Consider the following 27,515-nt stretch of genomic DNA (forward strand, 5'->3'; position numbering starts at 1 on the left):
GTCCTAATCTACAACACTCTGGAGAGTGTTGTACATAACAGTGATAAAGACAAAACAAAAATGTTATCACGTGATGTGATTCAGCTACCTGTTAACATATTGTGAACAGGTGTGGCAATGTTAATATCTTGGAGGTGTTTCAGTGTCTCAGTGTGGAACAGGCGAAGCGTAGATCCAGATGTGAAGGCAATCCAGATTCCCACTCCAGCAACAGCCATGTGGGAGATGACCATCCCTTCCTCTTGATGGGCTTCAAAATGGCTCTGTAAGAAAAACAATGACTCTGGGGGGAACTGAGGAACATCACTCAACCTTCTTTAGCAGCTTTTTAGTGCATGCATTGTATCTCTGTCCTCCATGTCAAGGGCATGTGTCCTCTGCTCAGGACACGTTTTGACTGTTGTGTATGATGTTTTAATTTTCATCTTACCCTTATTTGAAAATACATCATCATTAGCATGGAAGGATTCTCAGCCTAAAGACAGAGTGACTTCACAGCAACTTAGATACTGTAATTATTAAAATTATTATATGGTAGGGGCTGGCAAGCCTGCAACAGCTCAAACTTAAAAGGCAGTTTTATTTCTTTATTGATACTCCTTTGGGAAAACTACCACAGATGAGGTACAGATGAGTGGGCAGATTTCTTCCTAATACGTTACTTTGATCTACAGCAGAACTCCTCTTTAAACAATAAAAAAATTTCTTGTTCTGTTAGGTGGTCTTTTCACAACACAGATAATAGAATCAAGGAAAAAGTAATTTTCAGAAATAGTAGATAGTTTATGGATATAAATACACAGTTATTTGCTCACCTATGTGAGCCTTAATACTGTGGCTTGCTTTTTGACTCAGACACTTCTGATTTTCAATAGTATTAGTTTGGTGTTTTTTTTTCTGTCCTTCAAAATATTGATACTTCTCATTAGAAGCAACAAAATCCACCTGAAGGTGGACTTTGAGGATAGATGTTTCCCTTGGTCTAGTGCCTTCCCAGTGAAAACTTCTGCATGGCTCTATGAAGGCCAAAATCTTTCTACCTGGCTCTACGAAGGCCAAAACCTTTCTACATGTCCCTGTTAATGTGCAAGATAGATCTGTAGCAAAGTTCTTTAATTATTAACAAAAAGTAGGGATTTTTTCCCCCAGTTTTATATTGAAAGTAAACTGCCTCTGAAGTTAAACACAGCCTTTTAATGTTGTGCCAGCTATTATCAAATACAGAGAGCTATTATGATAAGCATAAAAGTTCTTTGGCTAAATAAACAACAAACTGTTCCTTGGACAGAAATCTCTTTCTAAGCGATATGAAAGTAAATATCTGCTCCAATATTCATACTACATAAAGTACACCTAAATTTTCTATACATTGCAATTTAGAGTTACATTTAGTCATTTTGCATCAAAATCTAAATTACATGTTGCTCGGGATAAGCTCTTAGCCTAAGGCAGCTATATTTTGAGTATATTAGGGTTATAGATACACTGTTCAAGTTCTCCAGCTGAATTAAACAACCAGGCTAAGATCATAGATAAATAAGAGAACTTTAATCTTTCACAAAGTGTAACTTTTGATATTATACTTAGTAGGCACTTAATATTCTTTTCATGCCTTATTACTCCATAAAGTAGTGCTTTCCACTGAGAAAGTGGCTGCTTAAAACTAAGAGGATTTTTTTTTTTTTTCTTTTCATCTGTTAACACTTCTGCATATGTTCAGGTTTTAGTAAATGAACAGAAAAGTTTCTCTTCAGCTATTAGGAAGCGGTTCAAATTCCGAGTGTTACTATATTACTTCTTGACTCTCTGTATAACACCACTGTGGAATGCAAGGTAAGCACATCTGGCAGGCACATTTATATTCACTGTTTTCCTCATTCTTTACCAAATCATATACACAATTTGAAAATCATACAATTTATTCAACAGAAGAACTCACCCGTGAATAACATCTTTCAAAATCAGTAACAGCTCTTTTGACTAAATTTCCTGATACTTTCATGATGCAAAATCCTTTTTTGTTGAAAAAAAAAGGTTTTTAAGGACTAAGTTCTGTTTGCAGACTCACACATCCCTACAAAGGTGACCAACTGACTTTTGAAAACTTCTCAGGGACAGATCCCAGGCCACTGAAGTGAACCTGACCAGCAACTTGCACTGTTTGAAATTATAAGAAAAACAAAGCGGATCCTAAGAAATGAATTTTCTCTGGAGCTCTCTGACCACAGCTGGCAATTCTGCTGGTGCCACTGTAAACAACTTCTACATGCATTTTTGTCACATTCCAATTTATCAGTCAAGTCATTATACTCCCACTTAGTCTGTCCTGCCGTTGTACAGCTGTCCTGGGTTCAGCAGTAGCAGTCATTTTTCTTCTTCTTCATAGCTGGTGCAGTGCTGTGTTTTTGACTTTTGGCCTGGGAACAGAGCTGATAACACCGATGTTTGTAGGTGTTTCTAAGTAATGTTTAGTCTGACCAAGGACTTTCTGAGTCTCAGGCTCTGCCAGGGAGGAGGGGAAGCTGGGAGGAAGCAGACACAGGACACCTGACCCAAACTAGCCATACCACAGCAAGTCATGATCAGTATATAAACTGGGGGCAGTTACCCAGAAGGGTTAGATCACTGCTTGGGTTGGGCTGGGTATTGGTCAGCATGTGGTAAGTGGTTGTATTCTCTTGCCTTGTTATTTCCCTTATCATTATTATTGGTGGTAGCAGCAGTGGTTTGTGTGATACCTTAGTTACTGAACTGCTCTTATCTAGCCCGTGGGAGTTACATTCTTTCAATTCTCCCGATCCCTCCGGGAGCTGGTGGGAGGAAGGGGGAGAGTGAGAGAGAGACTGCGTGGCTGAGTTTAAGCCATGACAAGAGCTGTCTGCTGAAACACATAGACACATTTAAAGTAAAACTGTCAACACCACAAGAAGCATGTAAAAAGAACTATTCTTCTCATTCAAAAGGACTTCCAATATGGAGCAGGAAGATACCGCAAACTTGTATGTTCTTTTACAAAAGCACAAGTTTTTGTATGAAGGGTAACTTCGACATATTTTAATTATGTGTCAATGTGAAAACCAGTATCTGGCCTTTTTCTTCATTTGTTTTCTACTCATAACAAGAAATACAAAGGGAAAAAAATGTTAGTCCCTTTGTTAAAAGAAAATTTAAAAAACAAGTAAATTGAACTTCATTTTTCCTTTCTCTTCTAGTTTTTATACCTACATTCCTCTCTAGTCAGAGACCAGCTTTTTCTCCCTCAGGCTGCCTCTTTCAAACTCTGTAGCAACCGGAGAGCTGCAAAAGATATTCTGGATGCCACAGTCGGCCTGCCCAGCAGCACAGCCCCACTACTTTATAAAGCTCACTATTGTTTCAGCAGCACCAGGCATAGCTGGAGTATTTCTTCTGAGGGGGTGCTTGACTGCGCCAAGAACTGAAACGTGATTTCTCAAGCTTCACAAGAGATGCATAATGGTACCACTGTCCACAAGGTAAAACAAATGACTTCTTTAAAGAAGTTACAGTACTCAGGCACCATACACTTATGTTATTGGGATTTTCATTTGTTTTGTTTCTCCTACTGAACATTTCAGAGGAACTCATGTATAGTTGGCCAAGTTTTAAAAGCAAGACCAAACAAACCAGGATGGAATGCCATTCAGTTGGTGACTTTATTCTGTTGAATACTCTGGCATTATCTGTTGTTTTTAAAAAAACTCATACAGCCTTTGCAGAGCATAAGGGTCTACAGGCACAGAGACCACTATTGGATCAAAGTCAGTACCAAACAGCAATACAACTGTCGGATCTAGGTACAAAACTAAGGACTAATTTGTTCTTCACAGGGAGAGTGAAGATATAACAGCAATTGATGTGTTTCTCCCATGTCCCTTGGCAAGGGGATTGAGGCATTGTGCCAGTTTGAGGCACTGTGCCAATAAAAGACATTTCCTACAACATTCTCTTACAGTAACATATCATTAAAACAAGTGAATTGAGAGCCTTATCCATATCAGAGAAGATAAAAACCAGGAAAAGTGAGTAACATCCAAACCTAATTTATAGGATTCCAAATCTGCTATGGAATAAAGATTACCCTCAGCCGGTCTAAAAAAAAAATAAAAAATAAAATGAGAGAGAAGGAAAAAAAAAAAGAAAACCTGTGCTAAAACAGCCCAGCCCAATCTGCAGCCTTACCACCAGATCTAGGAAGAGCTTTGTGATAGGATTAGGCCAGAATTGCCAAACTTATTTACACAGCTCTAGCTGTATGTAACCACCTCACACAGGAACAATCTGGCTGCAATCTCCTACTGTCACTATGTATTTCTTAGTAAGAATCAGAGATTCATCATCCAAGTCTGTAGGACAGTAACCAGGTGTCCCAGCAGCTACCCTGCCCCCCCAACAAAGCTAATAAAATTCTGTTTCAAGCACCTACTCACATCACTTTCAGAAATCTTTCCCTCATCATACCATTCAAATTATCAACAAAACAAGCCTTAAAGAAAAACAAAGTAGGAAAATAAATGTTCGGAGCATCTGCTTGATGAAACAAATCTCTCAGAAAGTACAGATACAGACAGAGGAATTAGGATGTTAGCTATTTCCCTGCAAACCCATGACAATGACTCACAGAATCAATTGTACCAAATAGACAATTGTTGGGAGAAAACGCAATCATCAATGAAACAAAAAAGCAGCGACAAAGCACACAAAGAAGGAGGCTGTGAGCTCATCACAACTCCCATTTGAAAGAGCTTCATGGCTGTAAACATGATGCAACTCAGTGTAACTGTACTGTAGGTTGAAGAGAGATTTAACTTCTAATGTTTCGTAAACTCTAAACGTTAGACCACTACGACACTCTTTTGGTGGAGGCTGCAGTTTTGACAGAAATGAGGGCTTAACACTTGCTGGAAAATGTGGTGACAAATATGAGCCTGTATCCTTAACACTCCTCTCCTTCCAGAAAAGCTGACATTTTAATGATTATTCATTGGGATAATGTTCTTATATAAAGCAAATTTTTGTAGCCTACTGAAATGCAAAACTCTGAAGAAATATACTGTGAAATCATCGCAAGGTACAAGTAACATCTAACTATGTAGACGCTGTCTCTTAATTAAACCTTCTTCTGGAATTAACAGGAATTACTACAGCCACCCACTTCTTTGCTGCCTTTACTCAGAACTCATTTTAAGCTCACCTCTTGCCCCAGATACTCTGCAAGTTCTAAGCACCTTATGGAAACCTGGGGGAAAACAGAAGCAAACCTAGGTCTAATGAGGCATCAGCAGAGAGCACTATGGCAGAATTTCAAACTGGGGAGAGTGGCATTTAACAGAACTGAAAACATTTTCCATTAAAAGCTTTGTGAATTGTAAAGCTTCTTAAATAGATTTTAACATTTAAAATATACCACTTACACTTAATAGCACAGTATATGAACAATGATTTTAAAAGCGTTTACCTCTATGGAATGTGTCACAGTGCTGATTATAAAAATTTGCCCACCACATGCAGCCCAAATGGTCTCCTCCATCACAAGCAGACTTCTAACAGGTAGAACCCCCAGTTTAACTATCTTCTGAGGTTCCGCGTTCCAAGTCCCATCTTCAATAAAAAAGAAGAACAAAGGTTATTCACAACAAAATGGTAATCTTTGTTTTAAAACAGTTTTGAAAACACTACCTCTGCAAACCTACCTACTGCTCAAACCTCTGCAAGCTGCCACTTCAAGCTACACTGCTCTTTATGTGTGTTTAATTTTAGCTTCCATGGCAAGTATGTACGGGTAATACAACATTAAAGGGAAGAAACAAAGCCAAACACTCATGTATTTGTTTCTTAACAGATTTTATCTGGATTAATTGATAAACAAGAAATCCACATTGCTGTTCTGTTTTCCTTTCCAGAGAAAATACAGCTGGAAAGCCATGGTTGATATGATTTCCCCCCACTCAGAAGGAGTTCACAACCAACCTATTTCAAGTTTCTAACTAGGACAGAATCATCTTTCATGTGAAAAGTAGTCAGCAAGATTTGTGCTGTAGGCTCTAACGAGCTCAGAGGACTCTCTAAAAGTACATGGAATGAATTTCCTCCTGCTAGATTAAAACTTAATTTTGCACCATATCTTTGCTTTTCCTGCCATCTCCCCCCAGCCCCCCACCCTCGCTATAGCTCACACTGTTTTCTGTGGAGTGTATTTGGCAGATCCAAATTAAATTATGCATGAGTATGTGGTGCAATCAATTATTCAGAGACCTGATAAAACCTGCACACCATGTCTTACTGCTCTGGTCACTCTCACTTGACATTTCTTTGAGCAAGGATTAGCAGGTTATTTCTCTCCAAAATTTAGGAGCTAGCAACACAGGCTTCTTGACATAGTTGCAGCTATGTCTTTTATAGACACAGATTGACAGACTAAATATGTGAATAATAATTTTAATACTTTTAGTTTATTTCTATTGTAAGCACTCACTGACATAAGGTCTCAAAGGCTGCATTTCTATCCACTATACTTTAGTAATATCAAAATCTGTTGAAGTATCTCTTTTTTAAATCGAGATAAATATGTTAAAAGACCTTATATCCTCTCTTTAAAGCCTTCTACCCGCATAAGCTAAAGAAATTTTCCATCAACACTGGTTTCAAGTCATTAACTGCTTACATTTTGATTGACGATACCAACATAAACACATCTTTAGTCAGGCACTGAAGTACAAGGGTTTTTTTATCCCCCCCCCCCCCCGGTAACAACTGTATCTTTTATTATTTGCTTAGGCAAAGGGGTATGAAATTTCCTGCTTCACAATAACAGCAGAAACAAACGTAAGAAGCCTCAGTTCTGGAGCACTTCTCATTGCTTCTGCCATCTGCATGATACATCCTTCACTTAGTCATTCTCAGGATGTGGCTCTTCTTTAAGCATCTTTGTAAAAATGACATTGAGTTTCAGGCTATCTAAATAATTTTCATGATTTTACTTTGCAAGTAAGAAGAGTGCTTCCAGTTATTAGCCTGAAACTCTCCCAGCAATCTCAAAGTCAGTCTGTGTTCTTCATGACTCATATGTACCATTAGTAATAAAGAAACTTCTGAAAAGTTTTCATTTGCTAGCAACCACATTATCCTCAAATCCTCAAGTGGAAGCTGCCCATACCCTACGAATGCTGTAACCACTGTAGGCAGTTCAGTGCAAAGCCTTCAGAGAGCAGAGCTGTGTGCATGTGTGTAGCATAACTTAACAAAGTCAGGATGACTGCAGAAGTTGTAAATGCAACCAGTACATAGCACCCTCGTTTCCTTTTTAGGATAAACCCAGCATAACTCTAGTACATTCTTATTGTATCTTCTGAAGGATAAAGATTCTTCTGAAAGATAAAGTTGTATTTTCACACTGAACACCACATTAATGTACAGAACAAAAAAAAACCCAACACATTAATGGAACTCAACAGCTCTCTTAAATACCTTCAAGCTATACATTAATCTATAAGATACAGTTGATACCAAAGTGACAGGTGAATAAGGATTCTCAGGATCCCAACTGTGGACTCAGACTTAAATTTTATTTAAATTTAATTTTGAGCACCTAATTTTTTTATTTTTATTTTTTAAATCTGGATCTTTGTGCCATTAATTTCCAAGCAGCTCCTCAGATGGCTGAGCATTAGGCTGTTAATGTTGATCAAGTCTTATTTAAAAGTATTATCTAACATATGTAATAATTTTGTGTGAAAAGGAAAATTAGTAATGGTGCCAGGTGAATGTTGACTGCAAAATAAAAGTTCTAAAACAACACTGCAAGGTAAGAAGATGAGTTCAATATCACCAGTGTTATGAATGCTATCAGTGTTATGAATATTTGATTCAACAAATACACATATCAAAACTCATTTCACACAAATCCATTTTCCATTGGTGCTGTTAGCAGAGCACTTAAATTAGCTTTCAGAGTTCAGTGGGATTGGACATATGAAAAGGGTGAGATAGAGATCTGTCTTTCATGTCACCATGACTTCATGTGGAGAAACTGCAATCCCACTTGATATATCAGCTCTGGAAAAATACAAAGATACCCAGACACCCTAGCCATGTGATAAAATTATTCTGTAATACTTTTTTATTTCTTCCTGCAAATGTCGCTGTCTTCCAGACCAGACAGCATCTGAGACAAATGAGGGGGGGGGGGGGGGGGAAGCCAGGATAGACAGGGGGAGAACTCTCTAGTCTGGTAATTAGGGCAGTATTTAATGATGGGTCAGCTGTATTCTGGTCCCTGCCTCAGTGAAAGCTTAATTAAGTATACAAAGTAGAATGGCACCAGGAGGAGAAATTAAGCACTGTGCATCTCTCTCCTATTTTGTGGCAGCCAGGGAAATCTCTTGAGATTGGGAAGCACAAGTACAAATCCTCTCAAGCAAGGCAGGGGATTAAGCCTGATAATCCAACATACTTCAGTGAACACTTTAACCACAGCTGCTGACTAAAAGCAAGATCGTAACTTCATGTTGCTGACCAAGAATTTTATCACTCACCACCAAAACTGCTTAGCAAGTATGTGTCTAGTTCACAAGTTGATCCAAGACTATATAAACCACACCTTTAAGAAAACATAATACTCTTCCATCTCTCTCTTCCACTCTCTGCAGACCCCATTCAATACCTGCCTGCACAGACTTCATGTTCGATGTTGGCCATTTCATGTTATATGTCTGATACAAAGTTCATTGCTTCTAAAATCTAAGTGAAAAGAAGTATTATCTCTACTCTACTTGTGCAAACACCTGGAGGTTCAAGATATGCAAGCAGGCTCAACAACTGACACTATATATGTGTTTAAAATTAGGTGCAGCACTTGCAAAAGATATGGGACAGCTTTGTTTGATGTTATAAATCTTTGGTTAGTCACAGATTTAAGAAAAAAGAAAAGAAGCAAGAAGAGCAGCTAAAACTTTTGCCAACAAAATCTCAAGGCATGCAATAGGACAAAGCCAGTGCAAGGAGCCAAGCAAAGTATTTTTTGAAAAGAAGGAATTGAATAAAAGAAAAATAAGCAATGGAGATGTATATAATGTGGCCCCTGGAGACCTGACTGGAGAATACCTACAGGATAGCCCACAGAAGTGTGGCTTGTCTTAAATTCTGTGCAACTGATGCCTTACGTTCTGTAAATAAGCACAGGTTTTATGGTCATCATTGTTTCTAGAATGCTAAAAAGCCATAGACAATAAAGTCTTCTAAGCATATAGATACTGAATGAGATGCAATATGTGGCACATATATCCTATAACCAGAGGCTAGTCTGTATGTGGAAAAAAATCAGTAATCTGCACCCTGAAAATTACAAGATTGAAGCCTGACACTGGTGGAAACAGGAAGGAAACAGTGGGAGAAGAGATAGGGGTTTTCCTTCTACTTTGTTAGGAAAGCTCATACAAGTAATAGCAACACATAAAAATTACTTGCAAGTTTTAGTTGACCGAGATCTTAACCTGACCATGTCAAAGCAGGTAAGGACTCTTACTACAGATACACCAAACACATAGTACACAGGACATGGCAATCTCAGGCAACTTCTATAACATGAATGTAACAGAATACAGGCATCTATATGAATTGTAGGTACAGCTATTTCCAGGAATGACAGGCATCTCCAAAATCTGAGAACAGGGTCAAATACAAAAACAATTCTAGGGGCTTCTAGAAATAAGATATCATAACTTCTGATATGTGGTTTTTAGATAAATACTTAAAACATGAGAACACAGTTTTTAACACTGTTCTGTCAATGCGCTAACAGATCTGTGTTATGCCACCATTTGTGATATCCTTTGCAAGCTCTAGCTCTCCAATAGTTACGTGCCATAGTTTATACTCCAGTGTTGAATAGTATCTTGCAATGCCTGTATTGGACATCAAAGTAAAGTACCTTATGCTCATAAAATATTTCTACGCCTTTAAAGAATAAGGACATTATTTCCATTAGTGCATTTTGTTATTAGTCTTGCGATTTTTATGAATTTTAGAAAATCAGTTATCCTTCATTTACATTTAAACAGATAGCAAAAGTTTTAACCAATGCTCATTTGCTCATTTTATGGGACAGAATGTTGACTATTTATCTTTCTGTGGTTTGCTTCCATAAAACTTAAGGGAAATATTATTTTACAATAATTTATTTAAGAGCTTACCATTATTTAGAATTTTTAATTAATATTTAGTATTCTAAATATTTGATGGTGCTCTGAAGTCTGATAATCGAATAAAATACAGTTTATCTGTCAAAATTTTTTTAAAGTTTGCAGTAGTTTTTTCTTTGCGGTTTCAATTGAGCTGAAACAAACATGCTTTTTTTGTTGGTAGTTCCCTCTCTTGCTTAGCAGTGCTATTGATGCTTTCAACAGAGCTGCCAATACAGCCCTGGGAACAGTGGTTGTTGGATAATTTGTGCAGTGGAGCACAAACATTTTTTCCATCACATGGCACATAACTCAGCACTGTTCAGGAGTAAGATGGTAGCTACAGAAGTAGAAAGTTTAGCACATTTGGAAGTAAGACTAGACACTTGGGTCTGCTCTTCTAAACAAGGTGTAACCAGGAATTCCTGTGCTACACATGCGTAGAGTAATTCTTTCCTACATATGCAAAACGTCTTCATGTTAAACAGCTGACAGAGCTCTACCTAAAATTGTAAAGAGGGGTGGTGCTGGATGTTCCAGCATGAGAAACACAAATAAAACCAACAGAATTGTCAACATACTTCTGGTAACAAGTATTAGATGATACTGCTAACAGTGATTACACAGTCAAGACAACAGTATTTATTTCTTTTTCAATATCACTGCTGTAGTCCTCTCCCTAACGCCATTCCCTACTTTTCACAGCAATAGCTCTCACCTTGTCTACTTTAAGTGGTAGATCATGTGCCAGAACCACACTCTTCAGACATGCTGGAAAAGTGCATGGATCCACCCAAGCTCTGAAGATTGGTATCAGTATATGTGGTATTACATTCCACATATTCCTTCTTTTCCACATTGGTCAAAGTACACAATTGTCTTGCCAAATGGATTGAGGTATCTTGCTACTGAACTGACCTACTACCCCTTCACTGTTGTAACTGTTTCCCCCTTACTACTTAACTTCCTTTCAGTTTTGGTCCTTTTCCTTTTTTATTAATGCTCTGATGGAGACAGAGCCTCTCAAGGAAACCTGCTCCTGTGTTTGGTCACCTGCGCAGTGACAAAATGTTTCCAGATGTTCAAAATGAACCTCCTGTGTTTCAGATTGTGCCCATTGTTTCTGGTCCTGTTACTAGACATCACTGAAGACATCCTAGCTCCATCCTCTTTCCACCCTCCTTTCAGATATTTACGATCACCGACAAGATTCCTCTGATCTTTCTCTTCTCTATGCTGAACAGCCCCAGCTTTCTCAGCTTGTCATTACTGGAGAGTCCTCCATACCCTTCATTGTTGGAACAGCGCTGTGCTAGACTCTCTCCAGTATATCCATGTCTCTTAACACTGAGAAGCCCCAAAATGGGACTCAACACCCCAAGTGCAGCTTCACCAGTGCAGAGCTAAGAGGAAGGATCACTGAGCACACGAAGCACTGTGAAGTTAATTCTGGGGGTGAATCTGCAAGGACTTGCTGTGGGTGCTCTACACACGAGTGAAAGGCTTCTCGTGCCAAAGGCGTGCTGAAAGGATAGCTATTGCAATCAAAGCAACGTCTTTTTTGTGCATCTGTTCTCTGATCTTAATTAAACTCTTTCTGAAGTTACCGACATTTTAATTTTTGCCACAATCATTCTGAGTTTTTATTTTCTTTTTCCTGTTCCTCTCCATACTCTTTACAAGACTTCATGGAAAGGAAGCAGCTCTTCTATCAGCATACAGAAGGAAGGAAGCAGCTGGAACTGACTACAGAATATCAGGAACAATACACCTATATTATATAAAGATTGTGGTTTCCCTTTCCTAAGATACTGTTGTGAATGGAAGTCAAACAAGCACTGACCTTTTTTGCTATTACATCACTCAGAAAACACATCTGCTGGGCTGTCTGCTATCATCACAAAGGGGTTTTGTTATGTTTTTCAAACAAAAACAGTACAATTACTTTTTCCTTAACATCTTTTAAAAGTGCTTTGCCTGGAAATATTCCTAATAATTAGCCTGAGGCAAACATTAAATGCACAATATTTCAGACTGGTAACTGTGTAAGAGTTAATAGCAATGTAAACAAGTAATATCAATGTAAACAAGTTTAAGTCAGAAACTTTACAACCAGCATCGCCATCACTCCTGTTGTATATAACAACATTTAATGCATTAGCTGTTTCACCATGCCTTAAACTAGTCTTCTTGCCCACATAAAGTTAAAGATTATTGAGCATAATTATTAGGGTTCCTATTTTTAGGATTAATATATTGGCTGACCTACATCCTAGTCTTTCTGCAAAATTTTCACAGGACTTTAATTTATATTCAAATATATATTCAGGCTGAAGTACTTTTTAACTGGTAAGAGGAAATCTAACTGTGCACCTTCAACTCCCCCACTAATACAGCATGTGTTCCTCAGTTTACTAGACATACTTCCTAGTTTCCATTTTAAATTACTTCAAGTCAAGACTTACTGCAGTCAGCACACTAGTGGCTGCTGATCTGACAGTTCTCTTGTGAAGAAAGTCAGAAGAAAGTGCCTGCTGTTTGCAAACAAGCCAGATATTCACATGCATTGAGCCATCTGAAAACAGGAGGAATTAGAGCTATTTGGGTACTGAACCTGAATGACAGAAGTCATGGGTCTTTGGCTACATACATGAAGGCATCATTGACCCACTACACTTTCTGCCCAGAGAGGAAGACACAAGGACCACAACTCTATTAGAGACTGCAAGGTGGACTTTCATCCTAGAAGAAAGATTATCCTTTTTCATACACGCAGGCCCACACAGGCTGCACAACCATTTTACCCATGCATCCTATAGCATTTATACTTCTCAGGCTTCAAATAAAGAAGCCTTGTAACACAGTGACCATATTTCACATTGACTTCTAAGTCATCCTTCAATTTCCTTTATGCTGAGAGTCCAAAGCCCAAGTTGAAGGCCATGGCTGGAAAGTAACTCCTCTGTAGAACAGAAGGTGACCCTCACAAATTGCACAAAGCTCTCTGGAGGCTGCATTCCCCCTTCCTCCTGTTTCTCCGCTTGGATTCCTTTGTTGGGTAAAATAGGTCAGTGCTCATAAAAACAGCCCTCCAGGGCTCACTGTCTCACATGACCACCACAGCCACCTCTAAGGAATATCAGCGTTAACACAGGAACAGCTGATGTGCACAACTTTCATGAAGCATGTAGAACTTAAATAACACAGACAGACCCAACTGTAAGGAAAGGCACTACAAGATGAGTCAGAAAAACATGAATGTTTATTTCCCATCTCAGAGCTTCAGCAATCCTGATATAGAGCCTGCTGCAGTCTCTGAATACCTAGCTGCACAAAAGTCCAGCGCATAACATAATTCAGTCTGGTTAACAGCTATGCCCCATGCTTAACATCCTCCATAGATATGCAACCCATGCATCCTTTCTTACCTATACTGCCAAGGATGCCGCTTGTGGTTTTAAAGTGGTCTTTTCTGGAAGAAGTTGAGTGACAGCAATTACAGTCTTCAAACAGCTTAAATATACCAATCCCTTTCAGACAGGATGACAGATTCACTTTACTACCCTATCCAGGCACAAAAACTGAAACATCAAAAATGATGTTACAAGAGTAGGATCAAGGCCTCACTCTGTGCCTCCAAAACAAAGAAACAGTTACTATACAGTGGTAAGAATAAATAAATTAAAAGGAACTGGTATTGTGCCACTCAAATACAACTGCACTGTTACAGGGCCCACTTCATTACAAAAGTATGACAACCATTGTTATGCAGCTCATGCTAATAAGGTACACCAGATCTCTGCTGGCTCTGTACTTTACAAGGTTAGGTGTCTCTGTCCTAACATCTTAAATACTAAGGTTTAAAACTTTGAGTAAAGCCTTGCTGATTTTGAGCTAACTATACATGTATTTGTTACTGCAGGAAAGTTAGTGAGATACACTGGAAGTACACAGACAGCACCCAACAAGCTCTGGAAAATACAGTTCTGGTACAGAAATATTCTGTGATTCTCCTTTACTCAAATTATTTTAGCCAATTACTTAGCTAGATGCAAAATAATACTAAATAACAACAACAACAACTGTGTTGTTAACGGAAAAGGACTTCTACTGTAAGTGGCATGAGCCACGCACACAGAAAAGACTTCCATCTGAACAGTAAAAATGGAGTTGTCAATTCAAATGAGATATACAGGAATCTCCACTAACAGGAAACTTTTGTCTTTCATTTACACTGATCCAGAGTAGTCAAGTGGAATTAGCATTGTGCTGTGTAAAATACAGTATAGTGCCTCTTATCACAAATTTCTGGACTGTTGTAACACTGAAGATCTTAGGCTTTAAGCTAAGGAATGCACACCAGTTTTCACATGTATCATATGGTAAAAGTAGGAAGAATATCAAACTTTCTACTGTCCTTCAAAACAAGAGAAAAAGTCTTTTCAGAAGTTCTAACATGTACAGTAACCTTAATACAGTAGTTTTACAGAGAATTTTTGGAAAACATGAGTGGGAAACCACTTCTGCCAAAATACAGAGACATGTGAGTTCCTCAGGATGCTATCAAATGATATCACTACATTACCTTCTGCTTTTGTGTAGATTGAAATGTTTCCATTTACCAAGCCAGCAAACAAGTATTGAGACATATATGTTAAGCTCATAACAGTTGACTTCTCAGGAGTGAAGAAGTGCTGGAGTCGAATTTTCTTTGAGCCTTGGCAACTTTTGTAAATAGAAATACTATTAAAAAGAAGCAAGAAGAAATAAACCTGTGAAATGATGTTTTATTCAATTCTTACCAGTATACGCAAAAAAGAAGTTTAGAATAAAATACTGGTGGGGAAAAAAAAAAATTTCCTTCCCTTCATAGGAAGATGAGTATGGAAAGGAGTATCTTGACTCTCCAAAATGTCTTATGGAGACAATTTGCGATTACTCAACATTGACATATGACAATACTTTTATATTATCTTGTCTAGAGAAACATGAGACATAATAAAAATTCTGTTGAAAGTCCTTATTATGAGTCTACTCAAAACTTTCTATGAGTTTAAAAAAAGCCAAATAAAACTTCTACTAAATGGCTTATATATAATAAATACTAAAATAAATACTAAAATAGATACTAAATGGATTAAGTATTACCTGGAGTACTAGGGAAGAGAGAAGAAAAGCTTACTACCAGACATCAATTATACTTAGAATTCCCAACCATTCCTAAAGATTATTACCATGGGTATGCTAGGAATATTCAATAGTTAAACATGGAATTAATTGCACTTCACAAACAAAGATAATCTGTACAATTAGATGCTAGGGTTTCTGGAAACATATTCCTTGGAGAATTTGTTCTCCTTCATTTATACAGGCTAGCAACACCTTCAGAAATCACATGTAGTTACATACTTTTTGCCCTCACTAGCTATAACAAGATCTGTTTGCTTACTGACCTATAAATTTAGCTTTGTTCTTCGTTACAAATAAAGTGATGACTCAGTAAGGTCACCAGTTCAAACAGAGCAAAATGCTTCATGTCAACAGTTCAATAGTAAACAGCGATATTATTTATTTGCATGACAAATCCTGCACAGTATCACAGTGTAGAAGGTCAATGGGTTCCTCATTAACACTTCGTCATCCTGAAAATTTTCCAATAGCTAAAGATTATGTTGTAACATTATAAAAGTAGTATTTATATTTCTCAAACATGATGTGTGATGAATTAATCCTTTCAAAAATACACATTTTAATTTCAACTACTATACAGTATATTTTAAAATCATGTAAATACATTTCTTTATTTAGATGGAAAGGATAAATTGAGGTCACTGGGATACCACACAGATACTTTTTTTTAGAAAAGAAAAAAGTTTTAGAAAAGAAAACTGTTTTTGGAAGTCTCACAGAATTTTGCTATAGAATAGTGAATCTAATGAGTAAATAATACACCATACACTAAAAATAAGAATTACCTTCCTTCTTCCATGCCAAGGCAAATAGTAGGCACATTAGCAGTTTTTGCAAGAACATTTTCCAAGTCTAGAGCCTTATTTTGCTCTTTCAGTTTCTCCTCCTCTGGTATGTAGACCATGCAGAGAATCCGTGATTCCACATTGAAGCACTCAATAACCTTGGGGCTGGAGTTTTGAAATGAGACTATTGCAATCTGGCCCATTTGATTAGTACAACTGCCAATCTGAATTGGATAGAGGAAATAAAAATAAAATAAAGAATATACAAATAAAAATACAAAAGATGATCAACTGATACTTGTCTTCAGGAAGATAAGCGTTAATAAGAAGGAATGACTGGAATGTTAATTGAGGAACACATCTCAGATGCGTGAATATGATTTTTCATGCATTAAGACATAAACAAGTCAATAATTCAGCACAAATACAAGAGACATCAAAACATTATATACACAAAATTCCCCTCTGTAGTCACAAAACCAGTTCTTTTTTGAAAGAAGTAATATTATGGCCTATTCTGATGTCTTACTCATGTATATACATAATGTGATGCAATTATAATAAGCAATGGTAATATATTAATAACCAGTGTTCCAAGTCATCTCAGACTCTTAAAACAAATAATATAGCTGAGGCTTGTCCTTTACACAGTAACAGGCCTACAAATAAATGCTCTGTCCCAACAAAGAGGGATTAATATAAACCCTTTTGTAAAGTTGCTGAAATAGAGTCCTAAATTTCATCCTGATCCAGAACTAAGTATCATCAATATGTCCACAAATCTGTACATTTTAGAGACCTGGGAAAAGTAAAAAAAAACAAAAAACAAACAAAAAAAAAACCACAATAAAGCCCAACAAATAAACGTCTGCCCAAGCAACACTGTTTTTATATAGCAACTCTTTCCGTTTATATGAAATGAGAACATGCAGCAAGCAGAAAGAACATTTTGTGACAGCAGAAAGATTTTATTGGCATATAGTTGTGATAACTGTTTACAAATAACAAAGCAAAAAGAAATTACATGAATCACCATGAAAAAGACCACTGACAAAGACTATTTCTAAATTCTACGTTTATTTCACAAGGGTTCCCTTAAAATTTCAGTATTTTAGTAACAAGAAAAGCTACTGAAATCATTAGGGTTTTTTGTTGTTTTGTGGTGGGTTTTTTTTTCAAGTATTGGCTACCTCACTTTGCTGGAATATCTGCATATATGGGGCTGTTACAATATGCCAGAATATGTTTTTCCTATGTACAGACTTAAACAGATTATTTACAGCTAAAGCATTTTTAAAACATGAAAACAGACAATAGGACAGTGTGAGCTCATATGGGTTTTAGCAGCCCTCATTGTAAATCAGAACATAACTCACTCCTGAATGTGCTCAGCACTTTGGGATTCATTCTGTGCCACACTAATAAATCTCACACACATACACAACACCCTACAGAGAACAGGGAGATCCCATGGACAAAATTACTAGGTATCCTTTATAGAAGTCCATCTTCAAACAAACAAAACAGAAAAAAAAAAATCCCAAAATTTATTTCAGATCCATATGTTGTGGAGAGTCACAAAAAATAAAAAAAAAGCAGAGGAATAGGAGACAGCCCCCTTTTAGCTTTTAAGATTACACTTACCCAAAGAAAACCATGTTCCATGGCACAGGAGTCTGACTCCGTTTCTCCAGAGAGGTATAGTTCAGGGTTATAAGCAGCACATTCAATCTTCAAAGGAAAAGAGAGCAGTCACCACATTAAGAAGATGTGCCTGTTTCTGCGCAATTTAGTCTGTAATTAACTACGGCATTTAAAGATATCAAAGAATCACAAAAGAACCAATCCAACCTAATATCATCCTTGCCATGATCATTAGTCTGTTACTTCTCATCTCTGCCACCACATACCTCCCTTCTGCAGTATCCTTTTACACATGAGGCTGAAATATCTTGACATTGTGCGAGTCTCTCCTTCTGGACTATCAACTATTATCAACTAATTACATTTTAAAATTTAAGAAAAATTATTTTTAGTTCTTTATTTTAAATTTTTTTATCATCCCTTTTCCAACTGGCATCTCTCCGGCAGATAAACTGGCTTCATATATTTGAGAGTGCAGAACTTTCTCACTTTAGCAGAGCTGTTAGCAGCAATACATCATGAATATCTCTTCTGAAGCTTGTACACATCACATTGATTATTTTCTCTTTGTAAAAATATTACATTCTTAACCAATCCTTAGCCTACTGGCTTATGAAAAATTAGTTTTATAGATCTTCTACTCAAACACCTCCTCGGTCTGTACTTGTGAAGCTCTTTATTTCTGCCTGAGCATGCTTTGTGTGTCCATCCTACTGACTATCAGCCCTTCTATTTTTTATGGTTTTCCTCAAAGTATTTCTCCAGGTGTGTTACTCATTTTGAATGTTAACACCATCAACCATACTACTCCAATCTCTTCCCAACTTCATGTCATCATGTCAGTAAATTAATAACCATACTCATAATCTTATTATGAAAGCCATTTAAGAAAAATCTGAAAGCAACACCAGACTCAAGATGTATATTTAAATCCACCCCAACTCTGAAAATCATTCAAGCACCAAGGTTCTGAAAACAGGCATTTTTCTGAACAGCCGTAGATTTCTATTTTCCCCAATATCCATGGCAGAGCTCCCTAAAGCTTACATAAGCACTTTAAAAATATATACTATCAATTCATAACTGTGTAGAGAATAAAAAGGTTTTGGATGAGGTGTGACACCTATTTTTAGACAAAATTCTCTATAATTAACAGTAATGTTCTTGTCTTAGACATCAATGTCATGGTGATTATACTGCAGTACTAGAGACAATTTGGTTAGCATTAACTTAGACATCTTCACCATAATGAGCAGGTTTAAGTTAAGGTTTCTAAATTCCCAGTTTACTTAATTTTCAGAAGTGCAATTCACTAGAAGGATAAAAGATGGAAACCAATAGATGGAAAAAAGAATAAAGCACTATCCATGCCAGTCGTAGCATGCCTCATTTAACAGATGCTGAAGCTATCTACTCATAGTGGTGATTTACAGTGGTTGTGACAGCTAAATACATCACTAGTGAAAGACAAGACGGCCTGCGTGCTGGATATTTCTTGGGCTGCTTGTTGCTTCTCTGTGTTACATTGCATCTTAGTCAAAACCAGTGATGTGTTTCCACAGTTAAACCCTCATAGTTTAACTTTCAATCTTGAGAGAAGCTCTTTGCCTTGGGGTGTAAACTTGCTCTTATGGGAGTTGTAACAGGCTCCTTATACTAGCAGCCTGAGCAGCATGCAGATATGTAACAAGCCAAGAAAAGTGTCTCTTCCCACCCCAAGCTGTGGCCTAACACCCAAACCATAGCTAAGGCTGAAGGAAACCACCAATAATACTTAGATCATCTTTTTCAGTAATATTGAGGATTTAGGAGAATCAGGCATTATAGCTGGGCTCACACCCACATTATTTTAAGGAGCTGTAAAACTGGTAAAGTTGACTCAAAGCTCAGCTAAATACTGCCACACATTGTATTCTCCTGAGGTGATCAAAGCAAAGGCCATGACCCAACAGTAGGGACCACAGACATGCCTTTCCTTTCAAAAGAAGGAGATCCTGTTGTAACCTGATTACAGGAGTTTAGCCTGGGTCTTCAAGGCTCCTGGCATGGAGCTACAGGACTTACAAACACATAGGCTCTAAGAAGACATAAACATTTTAAGTTTCTGCAGAAAAATAAATTAGCTGGGTTATTTCACCAGTGGTGGTTTTAGAAAGTATTCAAAGCTGACTGTTCAAAAAGAGAAGAATAACTATGGTTGTATGGGAGACCAGAGACTCTCAGTAGACTTTGGCTGTTGTAAACAACAGTTCTGCTCTGAAAACCAGTATCAAAGGAATGGTTTGATTTAACACTAGGACACGTTTCAAGTGCATTTGCAGCTAGAAATCATTTTCCCCCAATATCCAGGCCTGTATACTCATGCTGGAAGTGAAGCTGCCAGCTGAACTTCCCTCCTGTGTAGGCTGTCCTAACAAAGAGGTCTGCAGACTTACTGCTCTAAGCAGTATCCATACAATGATGTCAATTTAACATTGGGATTCTAGCCATATACAATTTTACTACCATTAGTGTTATTGCACAAGCTTGACTGATGGTCAGTAAGAAATCCTGATGAAGAATTGTTGAAAAGAGTACCTAGCACCATTCCCTTGCATCTGTTGGTCCGGATATGCTGTACTTATTTTCAGCATTAAAGTCAGGTCAATATGACTTCAAATTGACATATTACCTTAAAAAATGAACCATTAAGACTATTTCTGTATGTCCTGGGTTCAGCAGTAGCAGTCAATTTTTCTCCTTCTTAGTAGCTGGTGCAGCACTGTGGTTTTGACTTTTGGCCTGGGAACAGAGCTGATAACAATGATGTTTTACTCTGACCAAGGACTTTGCAAGTCTCATGCTCTGCCAGGGAGGAGGGGAGGCCGGGAGGAAGCAGGGACAGGACACCTGACCCAAACTGGCCAAAAAGGTATTCCATACCACAGCACTTCATGCCTGGGGAGGTAACTGGGAGTTACCTGAAAGGGCACTCTCAGTCGGGCTCGTTTCGGTGGGTGGTATCTTATTCTCTTCCCTTGTTATTTCCCTTATTATTATTATTGGTGGTAGCAATACCTATTGGTGGTTTCTGCTATACCTTAGTTACTGGACTGTTCTTAACCCATGGGAGTTACATTCTTTTGATTCTCCTCCCCATTTCTCTTGATCTCACAGTTTCAGTATATCACACCTTACTTAGAGCCAGTATTTGCTGTGTTAGCATTTTTCAAGTGTGGGACTTGGGCTAAGGTTCTTGTCTCATTGTACTTTATGGTAATGACTTGTAATACAATAGAATCATTGATCACGAAAGTGATCTGGCTTATGTTCCCAGTGTGGTCACCACCTTTATACTTTGTTTAGCAATTACACTTCTTTTTTTCTCCTTCTCGGGTGGTCAACCTGTGAAGGAGACATTCTTTTACCCTCTCAGCATGTCCTGCCTCCCCCCCGCCCCGCGACCATTTACAGCATCATTTGAGTGTGCTAATGAAAATCAGAAATTTGAGGAAGACACTGTAACACAGTCACACGAGTACAGGACAGCTATCATGGACAACAGATTCCTGCACTTTGTAAACTGCAGGACAGTTTGGAGCCTCAAATAAGCACTTGGAAACTTTGAGACCAATTCATAACTCCCAGCAGTTCTGCTTTCATTGAATGATGAGCTTACACCCGAAAAAAGATTACGTACTATATGAAAGTCAACGCTATGTTTCCCAATGCTTCAAAGATTGCAGTATCTTGCATTCCTGTAGCCCTCTTGGACCTTCCATTGCAACTGGTTTTACATCAAAGTAGTAACTCAACAGAAATAATAAATATGAACAAATAGATGTATTTACAATAGGGTTTTCTTTAGAAGTTATATCACACAAAAAAAAAGCAAGGGTAATCTCATACAGAAATTCTGTTCACCTTAAACTCCTGTTGCTTGGCCATCATCACTGGCATGTGTCTAACAAGAAGAGGATGTTTCTCCTTTTTGATTTGATTTCCATCATCTTCTACACAGAACCAACCTAACAGGTTATCCTCAGCTGCAATGGAAACAACAAACAACAAATATTCCACAATGCTTACACTGAACATTCACCTAACACCTCTCTACGGAAATAGAAAAGAATTCTGTCAGGATTGGTTAATACTGATCAAGCTGTTCTTCTGCCATATATGCATGAATGACAGCATAAAAATATGAGCAAAAATTCAATATAGTAGATCAGATACATATTGATACTGCAAAAAAAGAACCTTTCACTAGGAAAATGTGTTCTCTTAATGATCTTGTCAACCAGGTTATTAAAATAGGACAGAAAACCTCAGGGAATCTGATTTGCAAATAGCATTTCTCTGCCTGCGTGACATCATTACTAACTACTAATCATAACTATTCAAAACTACAAGGATTCTCCTCCTGGAATGATGTAGACATCCATTCTTTCTTATTTTTGTTATTTTGCCAGCCTTCACTGAAATACCATTGAAGTACCATACCACGCTGTATTTTGAGGATGTGCTGGTGAACTTTGCTTTCTAGAAAGTGCATAGCCTTCATCTTTCTCAACACAGACATTCAAAATCCCAAGTATCTTTGGAAATTTATGCCCTCTGTGCAAACACAGGTAACTAATAACATCACAGGACAGCACATTCTTTACTGCTCCCATTTAGACCAGGTTTATTTGTGATAATCCTTCTAGTGAAGACTACAAACTTATGTTAAAATAGAAAAGCTCCCCCCCCCAAAAAAAACTCAAGTTCTACATATCCAACTACAGAAGCAGTGCATTATATTAGAACTACACCCATGAGTTTATTTCCCGTTCAGAAAGCTAACCAAATGAACCCATTGGCTTTACAAGCTAAAATCATTGAGGTAAAACTCAGAAATGTGAACCTGAAGTTCCAAGTTTGTAAAGTTCGTAAGATCTGAAGAAATAAGTTTATAACAGAATAATTCCTCACCTATCTGTCCTATAGGGCATCTCATTCTTTTAAATTTAGATATAATAACTAATAATGATTACCACATTATTAAAGTACTATAGAAATTCTATTCCTTCATAACCCCCATCCTACATATAACATCATTACTTTGTAGTGATACACAATCACTACTATTCACTGTATTGCAATTTTATTATCTGCAGACAAATTTTTCTCAAAGTAATTTTTCTAAAAAATAAAAATAAAATTAAATAAACCCCAAACAAACAAACCCTACACTGCACACTGTGAGCTTCCTAAACTTGACAGGAAATTTAAGTAACTAAGAATTACCAAGGGCCAGTTTAGCCATTTGTAAGTTGCTGATCCAGGACTGTTTGATGGCAGGGGTAAATGTATTGAACACAGCTGTAAAGAAAGTGGGCCGCCCAGACCTGCAAGACAGAAAAAACCCAAAACAATAAGCCACTGTAAACCCATTGAGTATGAGATTCAGTCAAGGCTAGAAACACTGAGTAAGATGAACCTTCATTATTTTCTAATACTTCGGCAAAGACACAGCTCTGATATAAGCATTCAGGCTATGATTTGCTATACACCCATCTTCTTACACTTTACATGACATGGTACAAGAAGAACACTCCCTTGGTGAAAGAATATAACAGTGGGTGTTGCCTGTGAGATGTCACTGTCACAGTTGTTCTCTTCCTGCACCTGGAATGCAGGGCTGAGGAACAGAAAAACTACAATGCTGCCCTGGAACATGCAAGTTTCCAACATTGTGGCATGACAGCAGAAGTCAGAAGCTAACTGTGGAGACAGAAAAGGGGTAAAACTAAAGACTCCCAAATACACCCTGATACTTCTATGTCTAATACATAAGCCCATTTAGAAAGTTTTGTAATCAAGATTACTACTGACTTGTCTTGTTTTCCTGGGAGTTGCAGCTGAATTCTACAGCGATCTGCCGCTCTGATTTCATCTTCTTTTTTCAAAATCAGTTTTTGTAAACCTGAGGTCCAGTCATGGGCTACAGATTGGTTTAAATTCTGAAAAATTAGAACAGCTAAGATTCAATACCAGCCTACTGGCCTAGTTCCAACAGGCTAAGGTGATGTCTGCATATAACAATTTCTGGCACTTAGGCCTCACTTAATCCACATTTTAATCATGGAAAATTTAGCCATATTTGAAAACACATTTCAAAAATATCTGTAAAAAAAAATTCCAACATATCTGATCTGATGATTCGATTTCACATTGCTCAGTTTGATGATATACAGATGACACTCCCAAATGTTTTTCAGATTATGTAAAGTCGCATCAGATGTACACACAACACTTTTACTTCATTTCAGTGAGTTGTACAAAACCCACAAATCCTGTTTCTAAAGAATATCTCATGAAAACATCTACAAATCATACTGCCAATATGTTTTTGTTCAAATCTTTGATCTAAAATGTTTACAGAGCCATCATGAAAGCTGCCTGTGCAGCTGGAATCTGTTTAAATACGATGCTGAACTAATATCCTGAGTTAATAAGCAAGCAGAGTGTTTGGTCACAGAAGGCAAAAGCACACCTGGGTGACACTTAAAGCATCAATAGTAACAGGTATTCACACACAAAAGTACACTAATTTTCCAGTCAGAATTTTGTGAAAATTGAGGTCTTTTTCAGAAATAAGGAAGCTGACCTCATTCCTCAACCACACTGTTCTAATTATCTCATATCTAATTATCGATAAAACATCTCTACTTGGAAACATTGATGAATTTTAAGTTTTCAGAACATAGTTGGCTCTGACTAGAAATACAGGCAGAAAGGTTTTGTATACCTTAATAGAATAATTAGGGTTGGAAAGGACCTTACGATCATCACGTTCCAACCTCCTTGCCATGGGAAAATGGGTAAGGCTCTGACTAGAAATACAGCCAGAAAGGTTCTGTATATCTTAATGGGTGACATCTTATTGTATCTCTGCTGTACATATTCCCAAAAATGCAGCTGAAGTTTACCTTCAGATACTTGTGAAATTTGTCCAAAGATACTGTTTCCATAAACTTCTTTCACAGTACATATTTTCACAAAACTTTGTTTTATTTAATGCCCTTGATTCTGAAGACAAGATATCCCAAGAGAAACTCAGCTTTCATATACATATTCACACACATATATTTACAGCCTGTGGTGGCAGGTAAGAGTTAAAAATTGTGCCTAAGCATACATAAAGCAAGTAAAACAAAGGGCAAAAAAGCATACATACATATATTTTTATTTTTAAGTCTTCAGACTGTGGATAACTTATTTTGAAATTCACTGTTAAATTATTGCATCCACTTGCCAGAATAGAAGCTAAATAAAAGGAATGTGAAGAAAGCCAAAGCAAATTACTTTCGAAGTTCCCTTAAGAATCCTTTTCATATTTTTGTGATTTGCACTCAGTTTTAAGAACAGCTCCTCCCAATAGCCAGGATTACGAGCTCAGATGGGCATCAAGAGCTCCCTCCAAATAACCATCCTTCTATTACCTTGTCTAACTGCAAGAATGCATTTTCATAAGATCAAAATGTAATTGTGTTCCCATATAAGCTTATCAGCTACTGAGCAAATGCAGACACTTGTATCCACTTACACTTAAAAACAAAAAAGAAAAACAAGATTAGACAGACCGCTATAATCTACTCATAATGCTAAATAGTTTAAAGTGAATTAATTACTAGAGGTAAAAATTATTACAGTCTACAGAGAGAACTAAAAAATGCCTTACACAGCTCCTAGGGAGAGACAATTATGGTACTTTACAACAGGAACATATTTGAAAAATAAATCCAGCTTTATTTATTACCTGATAGTTTCCTTTAAGGCTGCCTATTAATTGACTAATTTGACCAATTACGGTCAAGTCATGTAAAAGGTTCTGCAGATCATGGTACAGTTGCCCTGGTCCCATATAGAGCTTGTCTAAAATGAATAAAAACATAACGTTATATACAAAGATATAATTCTTGGTTGAAAGAGGAAAGCATGCAAAGATAATATTAACATATATTGCTAATTCTTAGCACTATGAAAAGCAAGGTTAACAAAATCAGTGATGCTCATTTTAGATTTTAAAAGCAACTAACACACCAATGTGCAGCTAGGGTCTTCATTACGTCTAAAAATCAGAGTGCTTTGTTTATACACATATCACTGATATTCCATTTTAATATCCCTGCAGACAGATAATTGGAAATGCATCTCGGGAAAGTACAGGTAGTAGTATTTTATTTATAGCTTCACACATACAGGCATTCCCATAGACATATCCTTTTAGCTCACCTTACTATTGCCTTCCACATCTACAACGACAATTCATGTTTGTTCATCTAGTATGACTGACAGCATTATATATAGTTTTAACAAGCATGCATTAGAACTATGACAAACATTGAAGCTTCACTGGCTCCAGAATTTCCTGCTGACATGGAAGTTTTGCTTAGCACCAAGCAGCAGACTTGCTGTTATTACACCTCAGTTTAAACATCCTTCCTGAAGGCTGCTTTTGGTCACACAGCAAAGCCAAAAAAGCTATTTGTATCCTTCACTATGGTGGTTTAAAACTCAATTTGTTTAATCGATTGCAAGGCAGTTCTGAATCATATACCCACATCCTAACTCTAACATGAGCCTGCAATTTCACTGAATCACTTGAAATTTTATTGCAACCATGGTCAAGTGAAAGAAAGGATTTTCACTGAGACCAGCAACAAATCTTAACAGCAACAGAAACATTTTGCTCTAGCCATCAATAAATACATGTGTTTAAGATAACGTTCATTCCAAAATTATACTGATAGTAAGATAAACTGTCTACTTAAAATGCACAAAGCTTCTTGCTAATACACTCTGACTTACAGACGTGATGTTAGGAGCAGGATGGGTATATAGTTCTTGTGGAAACAGCACTCTCTCTCTGTAAAGAGCCCCACCCTGTTTCATACAGACTCAGCATGTTTCCCTTTGGCTATATGACAGGAACTGGGCTAGATTATCTTTCCAGGAAACCCCCACAGATTATTTAGCTCACAGAGCATAGTATCCAAACTAAGATCCTTCATCCTTACCACAACTCTGGAGCTACTTAAGGGTGGCAAATTTCCCTGGAGCAGAAGGATTTCAAACCTGTGTTGGCAAGAATCTAAATATGATGCTGGCTACCCACTCTGTAGACAGATCAGGAGCAGGGACACAGGCAGGTCAGTGCTGGACTCAGGACAGCTGCCAGCCAAGACATTTTGAGCACCTATGTTTCGTATGTCTGCTACAGGGCCCAACGTATAAACCAGAGCGCAACAAGCCAAATACAAAGCTATCAAAATAATGTAAGCTACAATAAACATGAAAAATAAACACACACAAGACAATTCATCCTAAATCATTAGTATGTTGTCAGTTACATATCAAAATAACTATTTTCTGAAGAAATGCACCTATTTGGAGGCATCATACAGGTTGAAGACATCACCGGATGGTTTTCTTTAACGCAACTCACTATATTAAGGGAGGAGTCTGCCTTAAACCTTGAAGAGAACAAAATTTAAAGTCTAAAGGAAAATGTTATGGGTTACTTTGTCTCTGAATTTTTCACTTCACTGCAGGAAAATGCAACATTAACCTAAGCAGATGAACCTAAACACATTCCCATAAATTTTCAAATTACTCTCTTGCCTTTAAATCTTCTGTTAAATTGAATCATTGAAAGAATTTCTGTGTATTGCCC

General features: G+C 37.4%; 1 protein-coding gene across 2 annotated transcripts in view; it reads right to left on the reverse strand.

Moving 5' to 3' along the window:
- The window catches only part of ARHGEF10 (Rho guanine nucleotide exchange factor 10), a 114,058-nt gene that overhangs the window by 12,630 nt on the left and 73,913 nt on the right, over nt 1–27,515 (reverse strand). For both annotated transcript variants that reach the window (XM_062626221.1, XM_062626222.1), the window contains 9 exons: nt 25,599–25,714; nt 23,672–23,799; nt 23,084–23,184; nt 21,719–21,840; nt 17,816–17,902; nt 16,172–16,395; nt 14,782–14,939; nt 5,477–5,619; nt 89–263 (listed from right to left, as the gene is read on the reverse strand). In XM_062626221.1, coding sequence (XP_062482205.1) covers nt 89–263; nt 5,477–5,619; nt 14,782–14,939; nt 16,172–16,395; nt 17,816–17,902; nt 21,719–21,840; nt 23,084–23,184; nt 23,672–23,799; nt 25,599–25,714 — 1,254 coding nt within the window. The remainder of the gene's footprint in view (nt 1–88; nt 264–5,476; nt 5,620–14,781; nt 14,940–16,171; nt 16,396–17,815; nt 17,903–21,718; nt 21,841–23,083; nt 23,185–23,671; nt 23,800–25,598; nt 25,715–27,515) is intronic.

This window comes from Pezoporus occidentalis, unplaced genomic scaffold, assembly GCF_034315485.1.
Source record: "Pezoporus occidentalis ecotype Australia unplaced genomic scaffold, CSIRO_AGI_Poc_V1 ctg29, whole genome shotgun sequence".
Taxonomy (NCBI): domain Eukaryota; kingdom Metazoa; phylum Chordata; class Aves; order Psittaciformes; family Psittacidae; genus Pezoporus; species Pezoporus occidentalis.